Here is a 20,267-nt window from a genome sequence, read left to right on the forward strand (position 1 = left end):
AATTATGAACCCTAGGGCATGGTCTTTTCTGCAAACAAGACAGTTTATAAGCTTAGGGAGAGGGTCTAGCCTTCTCTTGCTCCCACACCCTCATGGGTGGTCAGAGAGGAGCAGGCAGCTTGCTCTTCACCCCTGGACAGAACGACTGGATGAGGGCAGCCGGATCAGTGGCTGTGCCTAAACCATTCCGTATCAGTGAGTGTTTATCCCTGTTTTATACCTAAATACATTCTTGAGAACCCTTAACACTCTCATGGCTTCTCACTAAATCTCCTTTTTCATTTGAGTTTCACAGGCTGAACATTTAATCCTTGACCCAGAGTCCCACCCACCCAAATGCTTTTACTTTCTTATACATCTTGGTTCAGGGTTGAGGGTAGGGATTCTTGTCCTCTGGGTGAGGAGACAGTCCTTGTGACCTCAAGGCTTCTTGCTGGATTTGTTAAGTAAAGCTGCTGTCCTTTGGAGGTTGTGTATTTGAGCAATCAGATTGTATAACAAATCTTGTTCTGATAATAGCATTCACCACGTTGGCAAAGAGAAGGGATTGTTCTGTTCAATTAACATTTTTAAATTTTAGTTATGTGTATGTGGGTGGGTCTATGCGTGTGGGTGCTGGTGCCTGCAGAGGCCAGAGACATCAGAGCCCCTGGAGCTGGAGTCAAGGCTGTCATGGGTGGTTGTGAGCCACCTCACCTAGAGTTGAAAACTTGTGTCCTTGCATATTCCAGAGCCATATGCACTCTGAAGCACTGAGCCATCTCTCTCGTTCCAAGGAGACTTTTATTTTCTTTTTTAAGTCATATTTTTATTAACTCTTTAAGAATTTTATATGACCTTTGATCACATCCACCCCTTTTCCTCCAACTCCTCCCAGATCCACCCTCACCTCCAAGAAGATTTGTTTCATAGCTGAGATTCCACAGGCTGAAAGAAAAGTTTAAAAAAAAATAGATTGATTTCATTTATTTTGTGCATATTTGTGCATATAGGTCTGCACACTATGTGCAATCTTGGTACCTTAAATGTCAGAAGAGAGTGTTAGACCTCCTGGAGCTAGAGTTACAGACAGTCGTGAGCCAGCAAGTGGGTGCTGGGAATCGAACCCTGGTCCTCTGTAAGAGAAACAAATACCACTAATCCAACCCCCTTGCCCTAATAAAAAGGGTTTGTTGTCTGGTTTTGTTGATGTGAGCATTGTGAACAGAACAGGCTAACCATAACTAGCACTGTACACTGTATCTCAGCGGATGGCACAGTATGATCTGACGGTCAGTTTCCTAGAGCTTCCGTGGGAAAATTGTAATTGGCACTTCACGGTCAAGGGAGTTCTTGGCTCTTCATTCAGCGTCCAGACAAGGCCAGTTCCACCCTCTGTGCGCCTGTCCTTCCCTCGCCCTCCTAGTCCCTTTCCTTGGTCTCAGGCATCCATCCTTCCTACAATGAGCACTAGTCTACTCATGTTTGTGAGATCTGTTTGGTCTTTCTCACCTCACATTGGAGCCTCAGGGACTGGGGCTCCTGTCCCCTCCTTTCTGGTTTCTCTTGCATTCATTCCTGTAGAATCCTGGAATTGTTCCTTGCTAACAATATCAGGGGTGCCTTCCCCTACAGGAGTCATGCTACCTAGTCTCTCATTCTCCAGGGGTTCTGTATCGACACTCATGGAGTCCTGACACACTGAACAGATAATTTTTAAACTTCTGGGGCTTTCACATTTGTATAGGATGTACTGCTTGTACTACCTGTCGTTGTCTGGATTTCAATTCTAATGGTGGAGCTGCCTCCACAAGATCAGGGCCATTGAAGGATTTCCCTTGATCCCTGCAAACATGTGTAATATATAATAGACCACTCTCTCACCGCCTCCCATGCCTTTGGGAAGAAGATGCTTCTTTTCTTGTCCTTAGGTCCCCCTACTTTCATACCTGTGACCACCCGAGCTGAATTAAAATCGTTTTCACAGTCATAAGAGCAGGGCTATATCACCAAAGGAAAGTGACTTCTCTCCCAGAAATCATTAACAGCCCATAGCTTCTTAGGGAGGAGTGAACCTTCATGAACCCGTCCCCCATATGTGATGTGGTATTGATGAAACTGAACTTGTCCAGGTCTTCTGCAGGTAACCACAGGTGCTTTGATTTCATGGATACATCAGCTAGGTCATGTTTAGAAGTCAGTGTTTCACATGGTTCCTACCCATCCCTCAACACTTTCACGCTTTCTGTCCCCTCTTACACGTTCTTCCCTAAGCCTTAAAGGGGCTAACATGGGTGTCCCATTTAGGGATGGGCACTCAACAGCCACTTATTCTCAAGCACTTTGACCAGCAGTGAGTATGTATAACCATCATTGCAAACAAGACCAAGAGATGCATTCATTTAAGGGTTTAAGCATCTACATTTAGAAGGCAGTTTGACATGTCTGTGGTGGTTTGAATAAGAATGCCCCCTCCATGCTCATATATCTGAGTACTTAGTGGTCAGGGAGTGGCACTATTTAAAAAGATTTGGAGGTATGTCCTTGTTGGAAGAAGTTTGTCACTGGGGTGGGCTTTGAGGTTTCAAAAGGCCCATGCTAGGCCCAGTCTTCTCTCTCTCTCTCTCTCTCTCTCTCTCTCTCTCTCTCTCTCTCTCTCTCTGGATATAGCTCTCAAATACTTCTCTAGGACAACACTTGCCTCTTGCCATGTTCTCTGCATGATGGTAATGGACTAACCCTCCAAAACTGTAAGCAAGACCTTGATTAGATGCTTTCTTCTTCTTCTTCTTCTTCTTCTTCTTCTTCTTCTTCTTCTTCTTCTTCTTCTTCTTCTTCTTCTTCTTCTTCTTTCTTCTTCTGTTTGTTTTTGTTTTTTCGAGACAGGGTTTCACTGTAGCTTTGAAACCTGTCCTGGAACTAGCTATTGTAGACCAGGCTGGCCTCAAACTCACAGAAATCCACCTACCTCTGTCTCCTGAGTGCTGGGATTAAAAGTGTGCACCACCACTGCCCGGCTAGATGCTTTCTCTTATATGAGTGGCCTTGGTCATGTTGTCTCTTCACAGCAGCAGAATGATCACTAAGACAATGTCCATTTAGTCAAACAACAGGAGTAGGATCCCCTTACAGTTCATGACCTAGGTAGCATGGGCTTTGAGCCAGGTTTACAGGACTAGGCATGAATTCCCTCCTAAGGAACAGGCCTCACATCCAATCAGAAAGCAGCTTTGGTTACCTCCATAACCGTAATGCCATTATTTAACCAGTTGTCACACTCTGCAGGAGTTTCTTTTTGTATTATATTTATTTGTTTATTTGTAAATGGGATATGTGTGCTCGTGTTAGTCCAGGTTTGAACTCAAGTCTGCAGCTTGGCAGCAAACACCTTTACCCACCGAGCCACCTCAACAGCCCGTGCAGGATTTTCTGATAGAGGTTCTGTGCCCTCTTAGTGATCTTTCCTGTCTCCGGCCTTCTTTCCTCTACAGTCAGAGAGTACTTCAAAAGAGTTGCATATCCTGCCCAAGTAGCGTTGCGAACAGCAAAAAGAAATGTCAGTCACTTTCTGTGGATCATCTTCATAGGGAAGAGCACAGGCTTCCAGCTTCACAAAGCTAAAGTTAAGGATGGAGTAACAGCCCATTAATACCCTACCAGCTGGTCATGGTCACTCAGACCTCTGACTGGACGTTATCTTACAGCCCTGGTAGACTATGCTCCCTGGCCAAACTGGGTATTTATTAAGCTGCAGAGAGAGGTTCCTGCCTTATTTTCATGTGGTGGAGGAGACAGCTCCATTGGTTGCCACATGCATAGTCACGTGGACTCCCTTTTAGTTATATAACCATAGCCTACCGTCTGTCCAGTCAGCTCCTCTAAGGCCCAAAGGACTTGCTAGCTGGTGTTGATGCTGAGCCACCCATCCTGAAATCAAAGTAGTTACAAGAAGCAAAAAAACCCAAAGTCAAACTCAAGAAACAAGACCCCTTCTGGTGAAGATCACTGGAGTTTGGAGCTCTAAATCTTTGTCCAACCAGGAACCCCCAAGCCTCTGTGGTGAAGACTGCTCCCTCACACCAGATGGTACAGCAAGAGACACCAAGAGGCCTCAGGCATGTCTTCTGGGAGTGGCAGGGATGTCCTAATTTGTTGGCCAGCAGCTTGGCCCACAGACACCTGCATCCCCTCCTCCTTAGTGACAGTGGAAGCCACAGTCCTGCACTCTTCCCCCTCGCTGACTTTGCTAACCCTGGCACTGGATCCTAAGGTTCATGTCGCTCAGCTTTACCAAAAGCCTGAGGGCAGGGAATTAGTAGAAGGACATGGGCCTCCCCTGAGGAACGTACAGGAGACTTTTCTTCCTTAAACCTCCATGGGGGGGGGCTGGGGGAGGGGCTCAGGGTACAAAGGGCTTCTTCAGGACACTTGGGGGTTACGATGAGACAATGAGCAGAATCCCCCAAGCAGCGGAGTCCTCTCAGAGAGCCTTCTCTTCTCCAAAGGCCTCTGGATCTTGAAGTCCTGGGCCAGCACCTATATCACAGGCTAGCAGAGACCTCTATCTTGAATTTAGAATACCTCATGGGACAACTGTGGCTTTAAATGATCAGGATAAGGATTGGGAAGCGAAACAGCTGTGCAGCTTCTGCTTGCTCTGTGACAACAGGCACACCTAGAAACAGTGTGGGTGTCATCAGAGGCCTGGAAAAGGAAAGTGGCTGCTAGCCAACTAGGTCTGTATGTGGCAAACCTTAAGAGTGCTATGGGTTTATTACAAATACTGGAGCTGGCCGGGCGGTGGTGGCGCACGCCTTTAATCCCAGCACTCGGGAGGCAGAGGCAGGCGGATCTCTGTGAGTTCGAGAACAGCCTGGCCTACAAGAGCTAGTTCCAGGACAGGAACCAAAAGAAAGCTACGGAGAAACCCTGTCTCGAAAAATCCAAAAAAAAAAAAAAAAAAAAAAAAATACTGGAGCTGGCATGTGTAAGTGGCAAGCAGCCAAGGCGAGCTATGGGTGAGCATCACAGAGGACACGCATGGTGCGTTGGAGTCCTCCAGACTCTGTCTGCTGAGGTACTAGATTCTGCCCTTCGCTGAGAGAACGGGTGACAGGGAGCTGTCACGTGTTAACTTACATCCCTTGATTATAAAAGATACTTAACTTTTTTATACTTCTTTGTGAATCGCCTTTTTATGTCTTTTGCCCATTATCGTTATGAGCTTCTTGCCTTGTAGCATATTTGAAATGTTTTCCTTTTGAGATGCGCTCTCAATAGATTGTCCACACTGATGTGAAACGTGCAATCTTCTCCCCTCGGTGTCTGCACTGCTGGCACTACAGGTGTGTGACACTTTGCACACCTACAAATTGTAATCAGTGATTCAACTTAATCTCCATAGCTTCTAGATAGTCCCTGCTCTGGCCTTCCCTTAGACACTTCTAAACTACATGACAATATTTTTAAAATTCTCTCGTTTCCTTTTAGTACATCTATAGGTTCATTTAATCCTTAAATCTCATGATCGGCTGGTGCTGATCTGACTCTGGGGTTCAGACATTGCTGATAGTGTCACCCTGCTTTTCCTTGTGGACTTGATTTGCTAGTTCACGTGTTCTCTAGTTTCTATTATTTCTGAACTCTTATTTTTCCCATTGTACTAATCTATTGAGTTCTTGGACTGTCATACAAGCTTTGAAAAGTATAAATTTATCATACTTTTATTTGCCTTTTGTGTTTTGAAACAGAGTCTCAAAGTATTGCTCTGACTCTCTTGGAACTTTCTATACAGACTAACTAGGCTGGCCTTCGACTTGCAGCAATCCTCCTGCCTCTGTGTCCTGAGTGCCACGATTGCAAGCATGCACCAGGACTAGACTTTTCTTTTTTTTTTAGAGGCAGACAAGGGCCGGGCAGTGGTGGTGTATACCTTTAATCCCAGCACTCACGAGGCGATTCCAGGTCAGCCTGGTCTACAGAGAAAGTTCCAGGACAAGGCTGTAGACAAGATTCATGTCTTGTACTCCAAGATGTAGTCCAGGCTGGCCTGGAATTGATTATCCTCCTGTCTCAGCTTCCTGCGTGCTGGAACTAAATACAGGAACACAACACCACACCCATCTTCAATACCTCTAATAACTGGAAGTATTGACGCCTCAGTAGCCCACCTCACAGATACCTGATCTATTGAATCATTAGCCAGCATCATTAAACATCCTTGAAGGATGTTTCATGCAGGTGTGGTGTAGACTGAAGAACCATCATTGCTCCTGCCCAAAGCCATTGCTAAGGCCATGATCGTGGTATCAGCAGCCCCACTAAGTATTGCATAAACTGGACTGTCTTTCTGGAGACTTGCGCCCTGCACATTCTGCCCTCTGCTGGCCATGTGCAGGCTGCATGCTTCAGTTTGCTCTGGCTGTCTCTACCATTCTCAGTGGACTTGTTCCTGGGTGGAATGGTCTCCACTCTGATTTCCCAGTTTGGCCCTCGCCATGACTCCGGAGTACCGCATCCTACATGCCACTGCCCCTTTGTAAATATCTCTGCTCCAGGGACATTCTGTGGGCCTCTGTGCTGGCCACTACTGGTTTGCCTCCCCCTGGGGGGTGAGGGTGGAGGTCCTGTTTGAAAAGAACTATGAAAGTTGCCTTGACACAGAATGGCCAACCTGTGCCAAGAAACAGGAGCAACCTTAGCAAGACTCCCCACCCCCATCCCTGAAGCCCAAGGCCACTCCTTTGGAATGTCCTGTCCTCAGGCCTGGGAGGTCCTGGTTCTCTCTGCTTCCCTCCTCCCTTCAGGCAGAGTGCTGGACAGGGAGCTCTCAGACTCAGGTAGCTCTGAGGAAGGCTAGATTCTGGACATGGAGCGTGCTTTTCTGCACAAACCAGAAGACATGCATTTTTTCATGTAGGGTGGAAGCAATGTGGTCAAAGTCCCCGTGAACAAGCTCTGATCCTATTCTCGTGCTGGGCTTCTGTGTCTCTGACACTCCCAGCCACCCCAGAACTTACTAAAAACAGCTCAGAGCAGCCCGCCCCTCCTCTGTTTTCAAGATGTCCCTGTGTGCTTCTCCTGTAAGCGAGGACTGTCACTTGTGAGGACCTGAATACCATTCAGCTGTAAAGCCTTCATCAGGGAGGTGTGACCTCTGGACCTCACTCTCATCATTGGAGCACCTGCAACACAGTCTCATTTCATCACACTGACTATTTGTGTACATGGAGCTGGGCATAAAACCCAGGTTTGTGCACACTTGGCAAACATTCTGCCACGGAAGACATCCCCAGACCTTGTTCTGTGAGACAGGGTCTCAGTGTGTAGTCCAGACTGGCCTCTCTGTCCTTCTGACTCTGTCTCCCGAATGCTGGGATTATCCACAAGCATGACCACACCTGGCTTAACCAACTTCTTATAATCCTGAATTTCCCTTATCCTAATTTAACTTGAGGCCCTGATCACACCCCTCTTGACTCCCTTATTCTATTTCTCTGAAATGTTCTGTCCCACTGATCGGAGTTCAGAGTCTTCTCTAGGGAAGTTGTCAAATGAATACATTTTCTAGCTTTAATGTCCAGTTTTGTATATCTTTTTAGATTATATGCGTGCGTGTGTGCCATACTGCGGATCGGAGGACAACTCGCAGGACTTGGTCCTCCTTGCGTTGGGTAAGTTCTGGGGATCAAATTCAGGTTGTCAGACTTGACAGCAAGCACCGTCACTCATTAAGCCATCTCACAAGCCAGGTTTTGTGTGGCTTTGATGAAGACCCACTAGCCCTGCATAGTCCCACCTTGAGCACGGAGGGAGAGCCCTGGTAGAACATAGTTCCTGGCAAAGGGGTGGGAGACCTTATCTTACCAGAGGGTGAGGAGACATGTACTCTCCGTCTTTCCCCTCCTTGCCCTACTATGTTAGAGTCTATGGCTAATATGGGGCCTGAATTCCCTTTAGTGTGTAGCTATCTAGCTTAGAAGCCTGAAGCCTCGTGGCTAGAGGGATCCCATGATAACCTGTCCTCTGAGGAAATGAATTTGAGAAGAAATGGCTTTCCATAGCCACTTGCTTTAAACAGGTTGCCCCGTGCCTGACCCTTGTGTTAAGTGCCTGGGTCCAGACCTTCATCTCCACAGCTCGCTGACTTCTGTGTGCACGGTTTGGGTGTGCTTCACGCTGTGGGGACCCATAGTAGCAACATCCTTTCCCACAGCAGGGCACTCCCCGTCTCCACAGTTCTAAACGAAACCAATGGCTGCACAGAAGAAAGGAAACTAGACAGGAGAAAGCCACAGTCTCCAGGAGCTGCCAAGCCCAAGGAGGTGAAAGGTTGCCCAGAGAGCATCTCCACCCTCCAGGAACAGAGGCTGCAGCCAGGGAGCTCAGCGACTCCCAGTCACAGACACATCTGGCAGCATCTATAGGAGTGCCATAAACCAGCACCAAGACGCTCAGAGTGCAGGCAACAACCCGGAGGAGGAAGCTGCTGTTCACAGGGGAGCCCTCCCCTGTCCCCACCCTGGGCCAAAGAGGATCTCAGGCACCTAGTCCTGAAGCCCTGGCAACAGGAACGCAGCAGGCTGGGCCTGGCTGGGTCCCAGTAGTAGGAGCTGAAGGAATGGCCCCCTACACCCAGGTCTCACACACAAGTGCCTGGCGTGTTTACCCAGAGGTTCTTTTCTTCCGTAGCTCCCCCTTTTATTGCTCTACCCCCAGCCCCAGGAGGCTACAGGCCCTTCCCTGCCAGTTGTCTCTGGGGTTTCTCATCTCGCCTACCCACCCACTCTCAGCCCCTAGCAGCCTGACCTTGCCTACAAGCAAAGCTCCTAGCTGGCTTTGATTTCTTGGTGTGGAGGGCAAGGGGGGCATGTGATACCCTGAGCCATTCTCTCCCCTTCAGCCCTCTTCCTCTGGATTCTTTGGCACCCCAGTCCCTTGGTTCCCCTTTTGTCTCTGGACATTCCAAGCACTCACCCACCCACTAGGCTCTTGGAGTTCTGTTGGGGAGGGGTGTTTCTTACTCTGACTACTCCCAGCCCTGGCCACTGGGAACATCTTTCTCCTGACCCTTTCAGCCCAAATACTATCCCAGCTCAACAATAAACAAAGGAAAATGCCAGCATGACAAGACCCTCCCACTGCTGAGCCTGCCCTGTGGTTGGCAGTGAACTGTCCCAGGTGGCTGTCCCAGCATACCCCTCCACCCCCTGGTTTCCTGCGCAGCACAGTTATGCCAGAGCTGGGGGTCCTGATGGTGGCTGCCTTTGCCTGAGGTTCTTCCTCAGGGTCACCACTTCCGCCCGGTCTCTACCACTGGGTCATTGCCCAGTTTCTTGTTCACGGTAAATCCTGCACAGAGAAATTTAGAGATCAAGTCGGGGTCACATGCTTGTGACCTTTCTTAAATCCTTTCTGATTCCTCATGATGACTGGTTAATTGTCAATTTGACAAGATTTAAAATTAGCCGAGGAGATGTGTCCCTAGACCTGTCTGTGAAGATATGGATAACAAGAATTAACTGAAGAGAGAGACTGCCTTCAAAATAGGTGGCCGCTTCCAACTAGCTATCAAGGAAAAGCAGCGTCCCCTGCGGTTTGCCCTTCTTGAATGTGGGTCTACAGCAGCCGCCGCCATCTGACCTCTGTTTCTTTGGCCTGGACATCAGTGGCTCTCCAGGCCTCCAGCACTAGGTTGGGACTGCTTAGGCATGCAGCTTTGTGGACTGAGCAGCGATCGCCTTTCTGTCACTCCAACATGTGGACAGCCTTTGTGACTACCCAGCCCACTGTGTAAGGCAGTCTAAGAAACCCCTTTACACATACACACAGATCCTGTTCTCCAGAGACTACTGCTGAGCTTACTCTCCTCTACACACATACACACACACACACACACACACACACACAGATCCTGTTCTCTGAGAACCCTGCCAAGCTTACTCCTCATTGTCCTTAGAATTAGTCCAAGCTGGGTGGTGGTGGCATACTCCCTTAACTCAGGAGGCAGAGGCAGGCAGATCTCAGTGAGTTTGAGGCTAGCCTGCTTTACAAAGTCAGTTCTAGGATAACTAGAGCACAGAGAAACCTGTCTCAAACAAACAAACAAACCAAAAAGAATCAGCCCAAACCCCTCCGCTGGCTCCAGGACCCCAAAGGTGAGTTTACTGGTTATTATTATTAATTTTTTTTTCTTTTTCAAGACAGGGTTTCTCTGTGGTTTTGGAGCCTGTCCTGGACCTAGCACTTGTAGACCAGGCTGGTCTCGAACTCACAGAGATCCGCCTGCCTCTGCCTCCCGAGTGAGTTCTTCCCCCTCCCCCGACCTCCACAGAATAGAATTTAGCCCTCCCCTAAGCTACAGGCCCTGTCCTTGGAGTACCTGTTTCTGTCTGCTGCCCTCCTCACCCCAGGCCGGCAGCCCAACAAACAGACACCAAGCTCAGATACTCAGGAAAAGGGAAAGTTCTTCTCAGCCATGGAGCCTGCTTTCAGGGGACAAAAGTCAGTGGTTGAAGTGCCACTGGACTAAGCCTTGGTCTTTGTTCTACTGGGCAGACACTGGGCTAAGCGTAGGACAATCAGTAGAACCAGCCTCTCCTCTAGATCTCAAAAATGTGTGAGGGTTCTCTGCATCCAAGTCCCAGAAGTGCTGTCCCTTTCTTTTCCTGTCCCCAGAACCATTGGTAAACAAACAGAAAACATCTGCAGAGGGGACAGAAAGAGACAAACATAAAATACGTGGCAGCTGGCAAAGTAAGCAGAGGCCAGAATCTGGCTACTGAGTCACAGTCTTGCATCACCACTGTTTATTAGACAGGAATCAGCTTTCCAACACAGGTCATGCTCACCAGGCCCCACCCCCCAGGAAGGCTTCAGGGGTTTAGGGTAGGAAGGGAGAAGTTGCAACCAGCAGGCCCAGTGCCCAGGAATCTGAGCTACAGAGTATTCTACTGCCACTCCCAAAATGACCCCTACAAGGGGAGGAAGCCCAAATAAATAGTCAATAAATAATCAAGACTGCTTTTTCTTCCCCCTGGGAACTCAGACAGCCACTGGCTGGAAACCAGGGACTGTGCAGGGCTCTGTCCTAGCTCTGGGAACTCAGGCAAGAATGTAAAATCCAAAGTCACTCTCTCAAAGGGGTGAGGGCATGGGCTGGAGGGGTCCCCTGGGGTGGCCCCCCGTGGTCTGTATCCTCTGTCTTCCACTGTGCCTGGAACAGAGCCATATGAGCTTGGGAACAGAGGGTCTCAGAAGCCAGGGAGGCACAGCCAATAGTAGCCCATAAACATTACCTTCTTGTCTGTCCCCCAATCCTAACTCCAGATCATTCCAATGCTCCTGGGACCAGCATTGGGATCTGCTCCACCACAACCCAATGAAGTGTAGCCTCCTGGAATGGCTGCACCCCAACTGAGCGGTTCTGGGGAGTGGGTGAGCTTATCTACAAAGGGAGAGGAAAGTGACTAGAACATTCCAAAGACACCACCTCCATCCCATGCGGAGTACTTCACTGCTACAAAAGACTAAATTTTCTATCTTGACCCAAAGCGCAGGATGGGAATTTGGTGTGACTGTTTCTTTGAGATACCAACACCTCCATGTTGTCACATCTAGAAGTGTTTGAAACCTAAAGAATAACCCACACCAGAGCTGGATCCTGTATTTTACAAGGTGGCAAGCTTGGCGTATCCTGGGCCACAAGTCTCTTCTCCACAAAGACATATGTCCTTTCTGGGACCGGGCTGAGTCCCGGCTTCTGCTCTCAGGGTGAAAACAGACCCCCAGCATGTCCAGACCCGTAGCCAGGATCTGCTTGGAAGAGAGAGAAAACTGCCAAGTGTGGGGATTTAAGCACAGGTTGGCCGCTGCTGTGGCCCAACTGAGCCAAGGCTTTCCCAAATGGAGGCCCCCTAATGGCTGGGAAGTTGAAACCAGACTGGTTCTGGGGGCGTGGATCCCACAGCACTGGCAGGGAGAGTACAGAAGGGTGAACTGATGGGCGGGGCCAGTAGAAATGCAGGGTCTCCAGGGGTATCAAGGCTGGGCCATCCACAGCAGCGCACCTGAAAAGCACATCACATTAAGGATCAACACCATCATCCCTTCATCTGCCCCTCTGGCTGGAAACCTCCCTCAAGCCAACTCCTTTCCCTACCTGGACCAGTTCACCCTCACCTCCTCCCTCTCTCCAAGCTGGTCTCTTATTACCCATGGCCAGCCTCACCTGACCAACTTACAGATGGGTCTCATCCACACCTCTGTCCCCACCTGTGGTCTGGCAGTCCACAGCTGAGGCTGTATGTTTGTACCTCAGGAAGAAGCTTACTGAGGACAAGGACCGGGAACCCCAGCCTCCATCCCTCTTAGAGGCTAGCATAGCCTTTCATTTCCCTTGCTAAACAAACTAGTTCCTGAGTCCAGAGGAAGCCCCTGTGATGGTCCTGATCCCCTTCCTTCCCCTGCCGGCCCCTCAGTTCACCCCAGTGAGTCCCCTCAGTACCTGGGGCCAGAAGCCAGCTGGTCACTCTCATGGTCACTCCCACAGGAAGCGCACGTACCAGATGGTCTCATTCTTCAGTTGTGGCCCAAACAGGGGGTTCAGCTGGGCCAAGATGGCGATGAGCCAGCTGCCAAGGACAGCAGAGTGAGGGGACTGGGCACAGATGGGACCCATCTCCCATACCAAGGGAGAACTTGGCTCCTCTCTTTTTCAAAGAGCATGCAGCTAACCCAACAGGTGGCAGGGCCTGTGTCCTGGCTGGCATAGGGAATTGGGCGTAGGATTTGTGGGTTTCGATGTGAGATGATTTGATTTTCTGTAAGAATGTAAGGTCCCTGAGCTGGTCCCAAGGTGAGGGTTCCTTGGGGGCCTTTGGGATCCACCCTAGCATTGCCACACACCTCTGCTGCCCCCTAGTGGTTCTACATTGGCTCTAGTCCAATCACCTAGGCATTCCTTAGGTATGATGCCCTATGATTTCTATGTCGCTTGCAGAGTCTAGAGTGGACCACAAAGGCTGTGTTTGAACAACCAGTCTGGAGGATTCTGATGCCCACACAGGAGCAGACACTACTGAGCTGGCCCAACTCATGTATCTCACAGCTCAGCTGGGGCAACACAAAGCCCATGCAACTGTCACCTGGGAGGCAGAGCCAGACGGCACTGGTGGTCACCACAGGCCCTGGCTCTTTGGGAAGGCATACTTACAAGAGGTAACAGCAGACAGCAGTGGCTACCAGCATGGTGATGATCACCCTGTAACAGCAGAAAGGAAAAGGCAGCCTTGGTACACTGGGCCAGAGGAAGAGCTCCCCGTGACAGCCTTCCTGGGGCTGAGATCCGTTCCGAGTAAGAATTACAAGATGAAGCATGAGACCATCAAAGGTCATATACATCCAAGATGTGCTGTAAATCTCTCCCTTCCCCTCTCTGTCAGCAAACACATCTCCATCTCAATGCTGAAGAAGGCTTTGCCCAAGCTCCTCTTGTCGCAACCCACCATAGAATGACCTCAGAATTCATCCAGCGACGTCAAAGAAAAGAACAGATCAGAAGATAGGCAAGCAGCAAGGAGGCTGGGCTAGGCTATTGTAAAGAAAACAGCGTTTTGTACCCACTCAGAGAAGACCAACAATAGAGGCTTCCAACACAGCTGGAATAGATGTGCTGGACAAGAAGGAGTTCACCAAGACTTTCGGAAGAGGTGACACTGGAGTGCCTAGAGTAAAGTCGTGCAGCCCAGTTTAAATCTTTTTCTGGTTTTTTTGTTTGTTTGTTTGTTTTTGTTTTTTGTTTTTTGTTTTTTTTTTTTTGGTTTTTCAAGACAGGGTTTCTCTGTAGCTTTGGTGCCCATCCTGGAACTAGCTCTTGTAAACCAGGCTGGCCTCGAACTCCCAGAGATCCGCCTGCCTCTGCCTCCCGAGTGCTGGGATTAAAGGCGTGCACCACCACCGCCTGGCAGTTTAAATCTTTTTTAAGATATATTTTTATTTTTACTTACATATGTGTGAATCGGTATGTGGCTATGTGAACATGTATGCTGGTGCCCCAAAAGGCCAGAGAGGACCTCAGAGCTCCTGGAGCTGTAGTTAAGACAGTTGTGAGTCTCCTAACGTGGGTGCCAAACTTTGGTCCTCTGGAAGAGGAGGGTCTCTGCTGAGCCATCTCTCCAGCCACCTTCAGATGTGCAGGAATAAAGACAACGCCCATCTATGCCTCCAGCTTAGGCTAAACCTAATCCAGGGCAGAGCCCAAGGACTTCAAGGTGGTGCTGAACAGATTAGTGTCCGATCCTTCCTTTAGCATTAGGAGACAGCTCCGACCACTCCTGGCTGTGCACTGGGCAGTTAGTGCTGCGACAAAATGTGAGGGTGGACTGAGAGGCTAACCAGAGGAGGAACTGGTAAACGGTGCAGAAATCTGCTAGGAGCCTTCCAAAAATGAAGGGAGCTAAAATCATTCACTATACACAATGTGCCCAGAGGGCAACCCTCACAACAGCCTTACAAAGCAGGTATTGCCACCGTCCCTATCTCCCTCAGTGAGGAAACTGAGACCTGGTATTTTCCCAGCGTCACACAGTTAGCAAGGATGGTGCATCAGTGCCCATAGGTGGCTTAACCTACTGAGCGGGTGTGTGCATGTGTGTGTGTGTTTGACCACATTCAAACGTCCCCTGACTTCTGAATCTACGCTTTCACCAGGTCCTCTGGCCTGTTTCCTGGCTGCCTCGGTCCAGGTACAGATCTGGAAGAAGTCATGGACAGGTGTTCCAATGTGGTCATGAGCTGCAGGGTAGCAAGCGGGAGCCCCAGGGTAAAGAGGCGAGCCTAGTCAGGGGACAGGGAGGGTCCGCAGGGAATCGAGGCCTGCTAGTCTTTCTTACCCGCGGTTGGGTCCTTTAGGCACGAACCAGGGCCCAGCGATGCCGATGAGGCCCCAGAACGTGGTGAAGATGATGACTGGCAGGGCAAAGGAGTGTGCTGTCATGGCTGGGTGCGCGATGCTCAGGTGGGATGGTGGGTCGAGCGGCGGACTCTCCTAGCAGGTGCACGTCCTGGAAGAGGGCTGTGAGCATGCGCAACGGGATCCCAGTGGCTCAGGCTCTGGACCAAGCGAATCTGCGCTCGCGCATCTCTAAACGGGCCTGCACACGAGCTGTCACTCAGGGCCAAAGGCGGGGCTTCCAAGGAGTCCTTCCCTTGATTGGCTGAGTAGGATTTGCCCCGTCGCAGGTGGTTCCAGGACTGGGTTTGCATTTTTCCTTTTTCATTCCCACCGGAACGTAGTGGGCCACGCGTGCTCTGGCAGCCCCGTGTGTCTGGGGACAAGGGAACTGGGTAGGAGGAGACCCGAATCGGATCGAAGGACTGCGCAGGGACCATAGGGGCTTCTGCTAGGGGAGTTCAGGTAGCTAAGAGTCCACAGATTTGGCCTCCCATCTTTCACCTAATACCACATTGCCTTCAGTCGCAAGCTCACGGGAAACATCTAGCAGCTCAAAACTCAATAGTTTCTTCAGCAGAACTGGAAAGGTCCTCCTTGGGCTTTTTGGTCCCATATCTTCCATATCTCCCCTCTTTTGTGGAGAGCAATGGGATCTTTTGGTCTCCACCCTCTGTAGAGATCCTTTCTATAGAGAACAGTGGCTCCAGGAGACATCTTTGCAGTCGGTTCTGCCGCTTGCAGCTGACCAGGACTGCAAACATTCCGGGAAGCCAGTGGTTGCATAGCATGGGAAATGATCCCCCCACCCCCACCCCCATACACATATGTGCACACACTGGATGCAGACGAGAAGCTTCTGTCCTTGAACTTGCTTCTGCCAGTGATGTGCTCCTAGTTATCCGGAGCAGGGCAGGTCACGTCCACCTCCCCTAATTAAGATAATTTTATTCATCTTGTCAAATTTCCTGCAAGTCGGAGGTGAAGAGGGGTGGTATACAAAGACCTCAGGTGTAAACATCTAAGCTAGCTGAGGTGCCATGTGATAAAAGACTTGTTTAAAAGCCGTGTTCCTGCCCAGGGTGATGACACATGCCTGTAACTGCAGCAAGGGGAAGCCACTGTCTTGTCTCCCTTCTCCCGTGGAGGTTTTGGGTTGACATTGGCTATGCTGGGTACCGTGATGTGGTTCCCATCGAGTTGTCCTCTGACCTCCACACATGCACCGAGGAACGTGTGCCTCATACAAACACAGACATCATGCCCTCAAAGATAATGATTTTTAAAAATGTTTCCAAATCCTCTCTGGGAAGCAATAGGAAGCCGAGCCTCAGTGCCACACACTATAAGACCTGTCACACAATACTTTATAGATACGGGCGGTGGTGGGTAGGGGGTGGGCAACAATCTTGGATGTCTGTCTTTTCCAGCAAGGCCTTGTGATGCTCAAACATACGGCCATGTGCTGCTCAGCCAAGGCAGAGGAGCTGGGGACTTAGTGGCTGAGAGGAAGAAGGTGAAGGCAGAGGTCCATTGCTTTCTTGGTCTCTTTCTTGCTTCCCAGTGGGGAAACAAAGACCTTGACTAGATCAGGTGTCTTTTCACCAACTGAGCCTTTCCCACACACCTACCCCAACCCCGAATGTGCAGAAGTCTCTGGAAGTGAAGTGTAATACCATTTTATTCAGCTTCTGGCACGCCTGATGTTGCCCTAAAATAAACTTCATTCTTTGTTGCGAAGGCCTGGGGCATCTCTGGAGTCCTCTTAACTTTCCCTACTGATGTGGGCCCCGTTCCTTTCAATAGGGACAAGTCAGGCTTCAGGACTGATGTAGATCCATGTGCACATGTGCATTCAAGGCCAGCTTGGCTGTTTCCCCCATGGTGTGTGCCCACTACTGCCAAGCAGAGGTGGCCTGCAGATTTGATACAGAAGACTCAGCCTGAACTGGAGCCTCTCCTCAGTGAGGTGAACCTTGCACCCACTCGACCTCCTGTGCAGAGCACACTGCTCCACTAAACCTTGTGGAGGCCCAGCCTCTGGTCAGGCCACTGATAGATATCCTCCCTCTACAGTGTCTACAGTGGAGTTCAGGTGATCTATATGGAACACAGCAAGACTCAGCTCTCTCTCTCTCTCTCTCTCTCTCTCTCTCTCTCTCTGATTCAGGACTCTTAAGGTCAGCCACTACTGAAGGCTCACTGTCCAGGCGAGAGCTAGAGGGGGAGCCAGGTCATCGCAATCGCAGCAGTCATTTTTGAGGGCAGCTGTGCAGCAGCTGGGGCCAGGGCTTCCGTTTCGCTGGGAGCCATCGCCAAGCCCCTGAACACTCAGCCTATCTCCTGCAAACCTACACTGCTGGCTTTCTGCTTATCTTACTGTAAGTCCAGATAGAAAAGATAGCACAGAAGGCCTTTCGAGAAAATTCCACACAGCCAAGAGCCAACACGCTGGTGCTACTCTGTCCACAACTCTGACATTTTTTCACAGATCATGCTTTCTGGATTTTCTGTGGCAAGTACCCAAGCTGGAACACAGACTCCCTGAGCAAGGACATTTATAGACCTGTTAATTTTCTCATGTGACAAAATACCTGAGAGAATAAAAGAAGGGAAGGAGGGTGGAGGGAGAAAGGAAGGAGGGAGGGAGGAGGGATGAAGGAAGGAAGGAGGGAGAAAGGAAGGAAGGAGGGAGGAAGGAAGGAGGGAGGGAGGGGGAGGAAGGGAGGGTGGAGGGAGGAAGGAGGGAGGGAGGAGGAAGTAGGAAGGAAGGGTCTATTTGGGTTCACATTTCTCCAGGATGGGGAAGACACAGTGGCAGGAGCATCCATAGGCGAGAGATGAATGCTGGGACTCAGCTTGCTTTATGTTCACTTCAGGCTGGGATTCCTAACCCACAGGATGGTGCTACCCATATTTAAGTTGAGTCTTCCAGCTCAATTAAACCAATATAGACATGCCCAGAGATTTGTTTCCTAGGTGACTCTAGACCAAGCTGACAGAATTATGTATCACACTCTACAAGATGGTAATGACAGCAGGAAGCATTAGCCCTCTGCCCTCCAGAACTTTGGTGTTTTGTTTTGTTTGAATTTTTAAAATTTTTTTTTATTAATTATGTATACAGTACTCTGCCTGCATGTCTGCTGGAGGAGAGCTCCAGATCTCATTACAGATGGTTGTGAGCCACCATGTGGTCACTGGAAGAGCAGCCAGTGCTCTTAACTCCTGAGCCATCTCTCCAGCCCCAACTTTGGTGTTCTTAGCCCCATGAGGTCACTTCTGTGAGTCGGGATGCTGTGCTATCTTCAGGATGCCGCTGCTGCCTGAAGAGGTCTGGCTGAGACTACAGGATGACCGGGATGCTGAAGAAAAGTGTCTGTGTTGCCCTGGTGATATCACAGCTGCACTGACTTCTCACAGAATTTGAGAGCCATACCATAGAAGCGTCTAGATAATCATAGAGGCAACTGATATCGCTAATGATTCTGGAAGCTGAAAACACCAGGCCAAACTTGACCCTGGGTTCCTTAGGACGTGGGAAAAGCTGGTCAGCCCGAGCCACTGTGATAAGAACTTCAAGAGCTACACAGACGTGGCCACCGTGACACATCCCAGGAGAGAGGATCTTATGCGTTTTCACGTGGCAGAGGCCTTTCGTCTAATCCAAGGGGACCTCTGCAAGCACAGGAAGCTCTAGAAATATGGGGTGTACATACCCAAAACACAAGTAGTATCTCCTCACTCTCTGGCCCCGTGAAGCCTGAGTGTGGACCAGAACCACACGAAACACTAGCAAAATACTCTGGGAGGCCTCTGTCCCCCAAATGTGGGCAGCATTGTACCTATGGCAGATGCCTAGTCCCCATGCTTAGCTACAAACCATAAAGCATTTCTGTTGCAGTAATTCCTATTGTGTTGAGACACAGTCTACATAGCCCAAGTTGGCCTTGAACTCTCTTGCCTCATGCAGCCTTCCATGTCTGTGATTACAGGCGTGTGTCATCGTGCCTCGCTCTTTCTGTCATACTAGGGGCAGATGGGCTCTAATCAGATGCACATCTGCACAGGGGCCTCTGGCAGCTGTCTTGTTGATGGAAAAGGGCTAAAATATGAGTCTCTTCAGGCATCCATTCTTCAGGCACCTCAGTACCTTTGGGTGCCGAGGGTGCAAAGAGTTACAGACAGAGGCAGCATTCAAAGAGCAGAGTGAAAGGCCCGGCAGCTGTACTGACACAGGAAAGTCTTCTGGTGTCTGAAGAGTGTGTTGACCCATGGGGAGACCCATACTGAAGAGGGTCTGCCCTGGAGCAACAGGGGCAATGACGCTTGCAAGGTTCACTGTAGCAGGCAGCTGCACCCTGGATCTCTCCTGCACTGGGAGAAGACAGAGGCAGAGCAGGCCCCAGGTCTCTGCTCACCACCTCGCCCTCGAGCATGTTCCTTGAAGAGGCTGTCTTGCTGCCTGGCAGGTGCTGCCTTCCCTGGGAGCTTTCCTGCTAAGACAATGCAAGGCCCATGCCAGCGGAGATGCCTATGGCAGTCTATTTCTAGGCTACACCTATTTCTAGGCTACACTCTCCCACCTCCATGGAAGGCCAGGGAGAAGTCTGCGGGCTGCCTTTCCTAACTTGTAGCTGCAGAATTTTAGCCCAGAAAGTCACCCGCGTGTTGCTTCTAGTACCACTGAAAACCGCACATGCAGATACGGTATGACTGAGTCTCCTGGCCAGAGATCTGGTGGTATCTCAGCACCTGTGCCACTTTGCTCCATCCGGCCAGGAGGGCTAGGAGGCCACGTGACCACCGAGGAGGGCTGCAGAAGGCATCCTGAAATGGTTCCTTGGGAATTCTGTTGGGTAGTGTCACTGTTTCGGCATTGCTGGTGAAAATGGGTGATTTCCCCTGAAAGCCCAGCTTTTGGATGAAAGCCCTCTGATATCTATGATGTGCTGAGCAGTGGTGAGCATGGGACATTTGATTCTAACTCAGGCTGCGCTTCATTCCGCCCCCACCTTCTCACACTCAGGCAGAACCTCCCAGCTCACTCAGGACTCAGAGGAAGGACATCCAAAGACAGCAAAAAAGGCAAATTCTGCTTTATTCAAATAATAGAAGTATTGAGTCTTGAACATGGTTTTTTAACCTAATTTGCACCTCCTTGAAACCAGGAGCCCAGAGCATCCCAGACCAGTCACCCTGTTCCTGGCTACACAGATGCCCGTCTGGGGGAACTGGTGACCTCTACAATCCTGACCACACTTAGCATGCTAGGGACTTGCTCTTTGTGGTACAACGTCTGAGGTGGCTACACTCTCCTGTGTTCAGCTGGCCAGGG

At 49.9% G+C, this 20,267-nt stretch overlaps 1 protein-coding gene across 1 annotated transcript; it reads right to left on the minus strand.

The window, feature by feature from the left end:
• Nucleotides 1-11,825: 11,825 nt before the first annotated feature.
• Nucleotides 11,826-15,099, minus strand: Atp6v0e2 (ATPase H+ transporting V0 subunit e2). The gene is made up of 4 exons (XM_057775825.1): nucleotides 14,871-15,099; nucleotides 13,193-13,240; nucleotides 12,485-12,611; nucleotides 11,826-12,047 (listed from the first exon to the last, which is right to left on the minus strand). Exons 1-3 carry the CDS (start codon nucleotides 14,972-14,974, stop codon nucleotides 12,518-12,520), a joined length of 246 nt encoding a protein of 81 aa, XP_057631808.1. The 5' UTR covers nucleotides 14,975-15,099; the 3' UTR covers nucleotides 11,826-12,047; nucleotides 12,485-12,517.
• Nucleotides 15,100-20,267: the final 5,168 nt, after the last annotated feature.

The sequence above is a fragment of the Chionomys nivalis genome, chromosome 1 (genome assembly GCF_950005125.1).
Source record: "Chionomys nivalis chromosome 1, mChiNiv1.1, whole genome shotgun sequence".
Classification (NCBI taxonomy): Eukaryota; Metazoa; Chordata; class Mammalia; order Rodentia; family Cricetidae; genus Chionomys; species Chionomys nivalis.

Coding starts and splice junctions, on each gene's coding strand:
- Atp6v0e2 (XM_057775825.1), bottom strand. CDS start 14,974: ATGACAGCACACTCCTTTGCCCTGCCAGTCATCATCTTCACCACGTTC. Junction 13,241..14,870: donor CCTAAAGGACCCAACCGCGG/GTAAGAAAGACT, acceptor CTGCTGTTACAG/GGTGATCATCACCATGCTGG. Junction 12,612..13,192: donor GCTGTCTGCTGTTACCTCTT/GTAAGTATGCCT, acceptor TGTCCTTGGCAG/CTGGCTCATCGCCATCTTGG.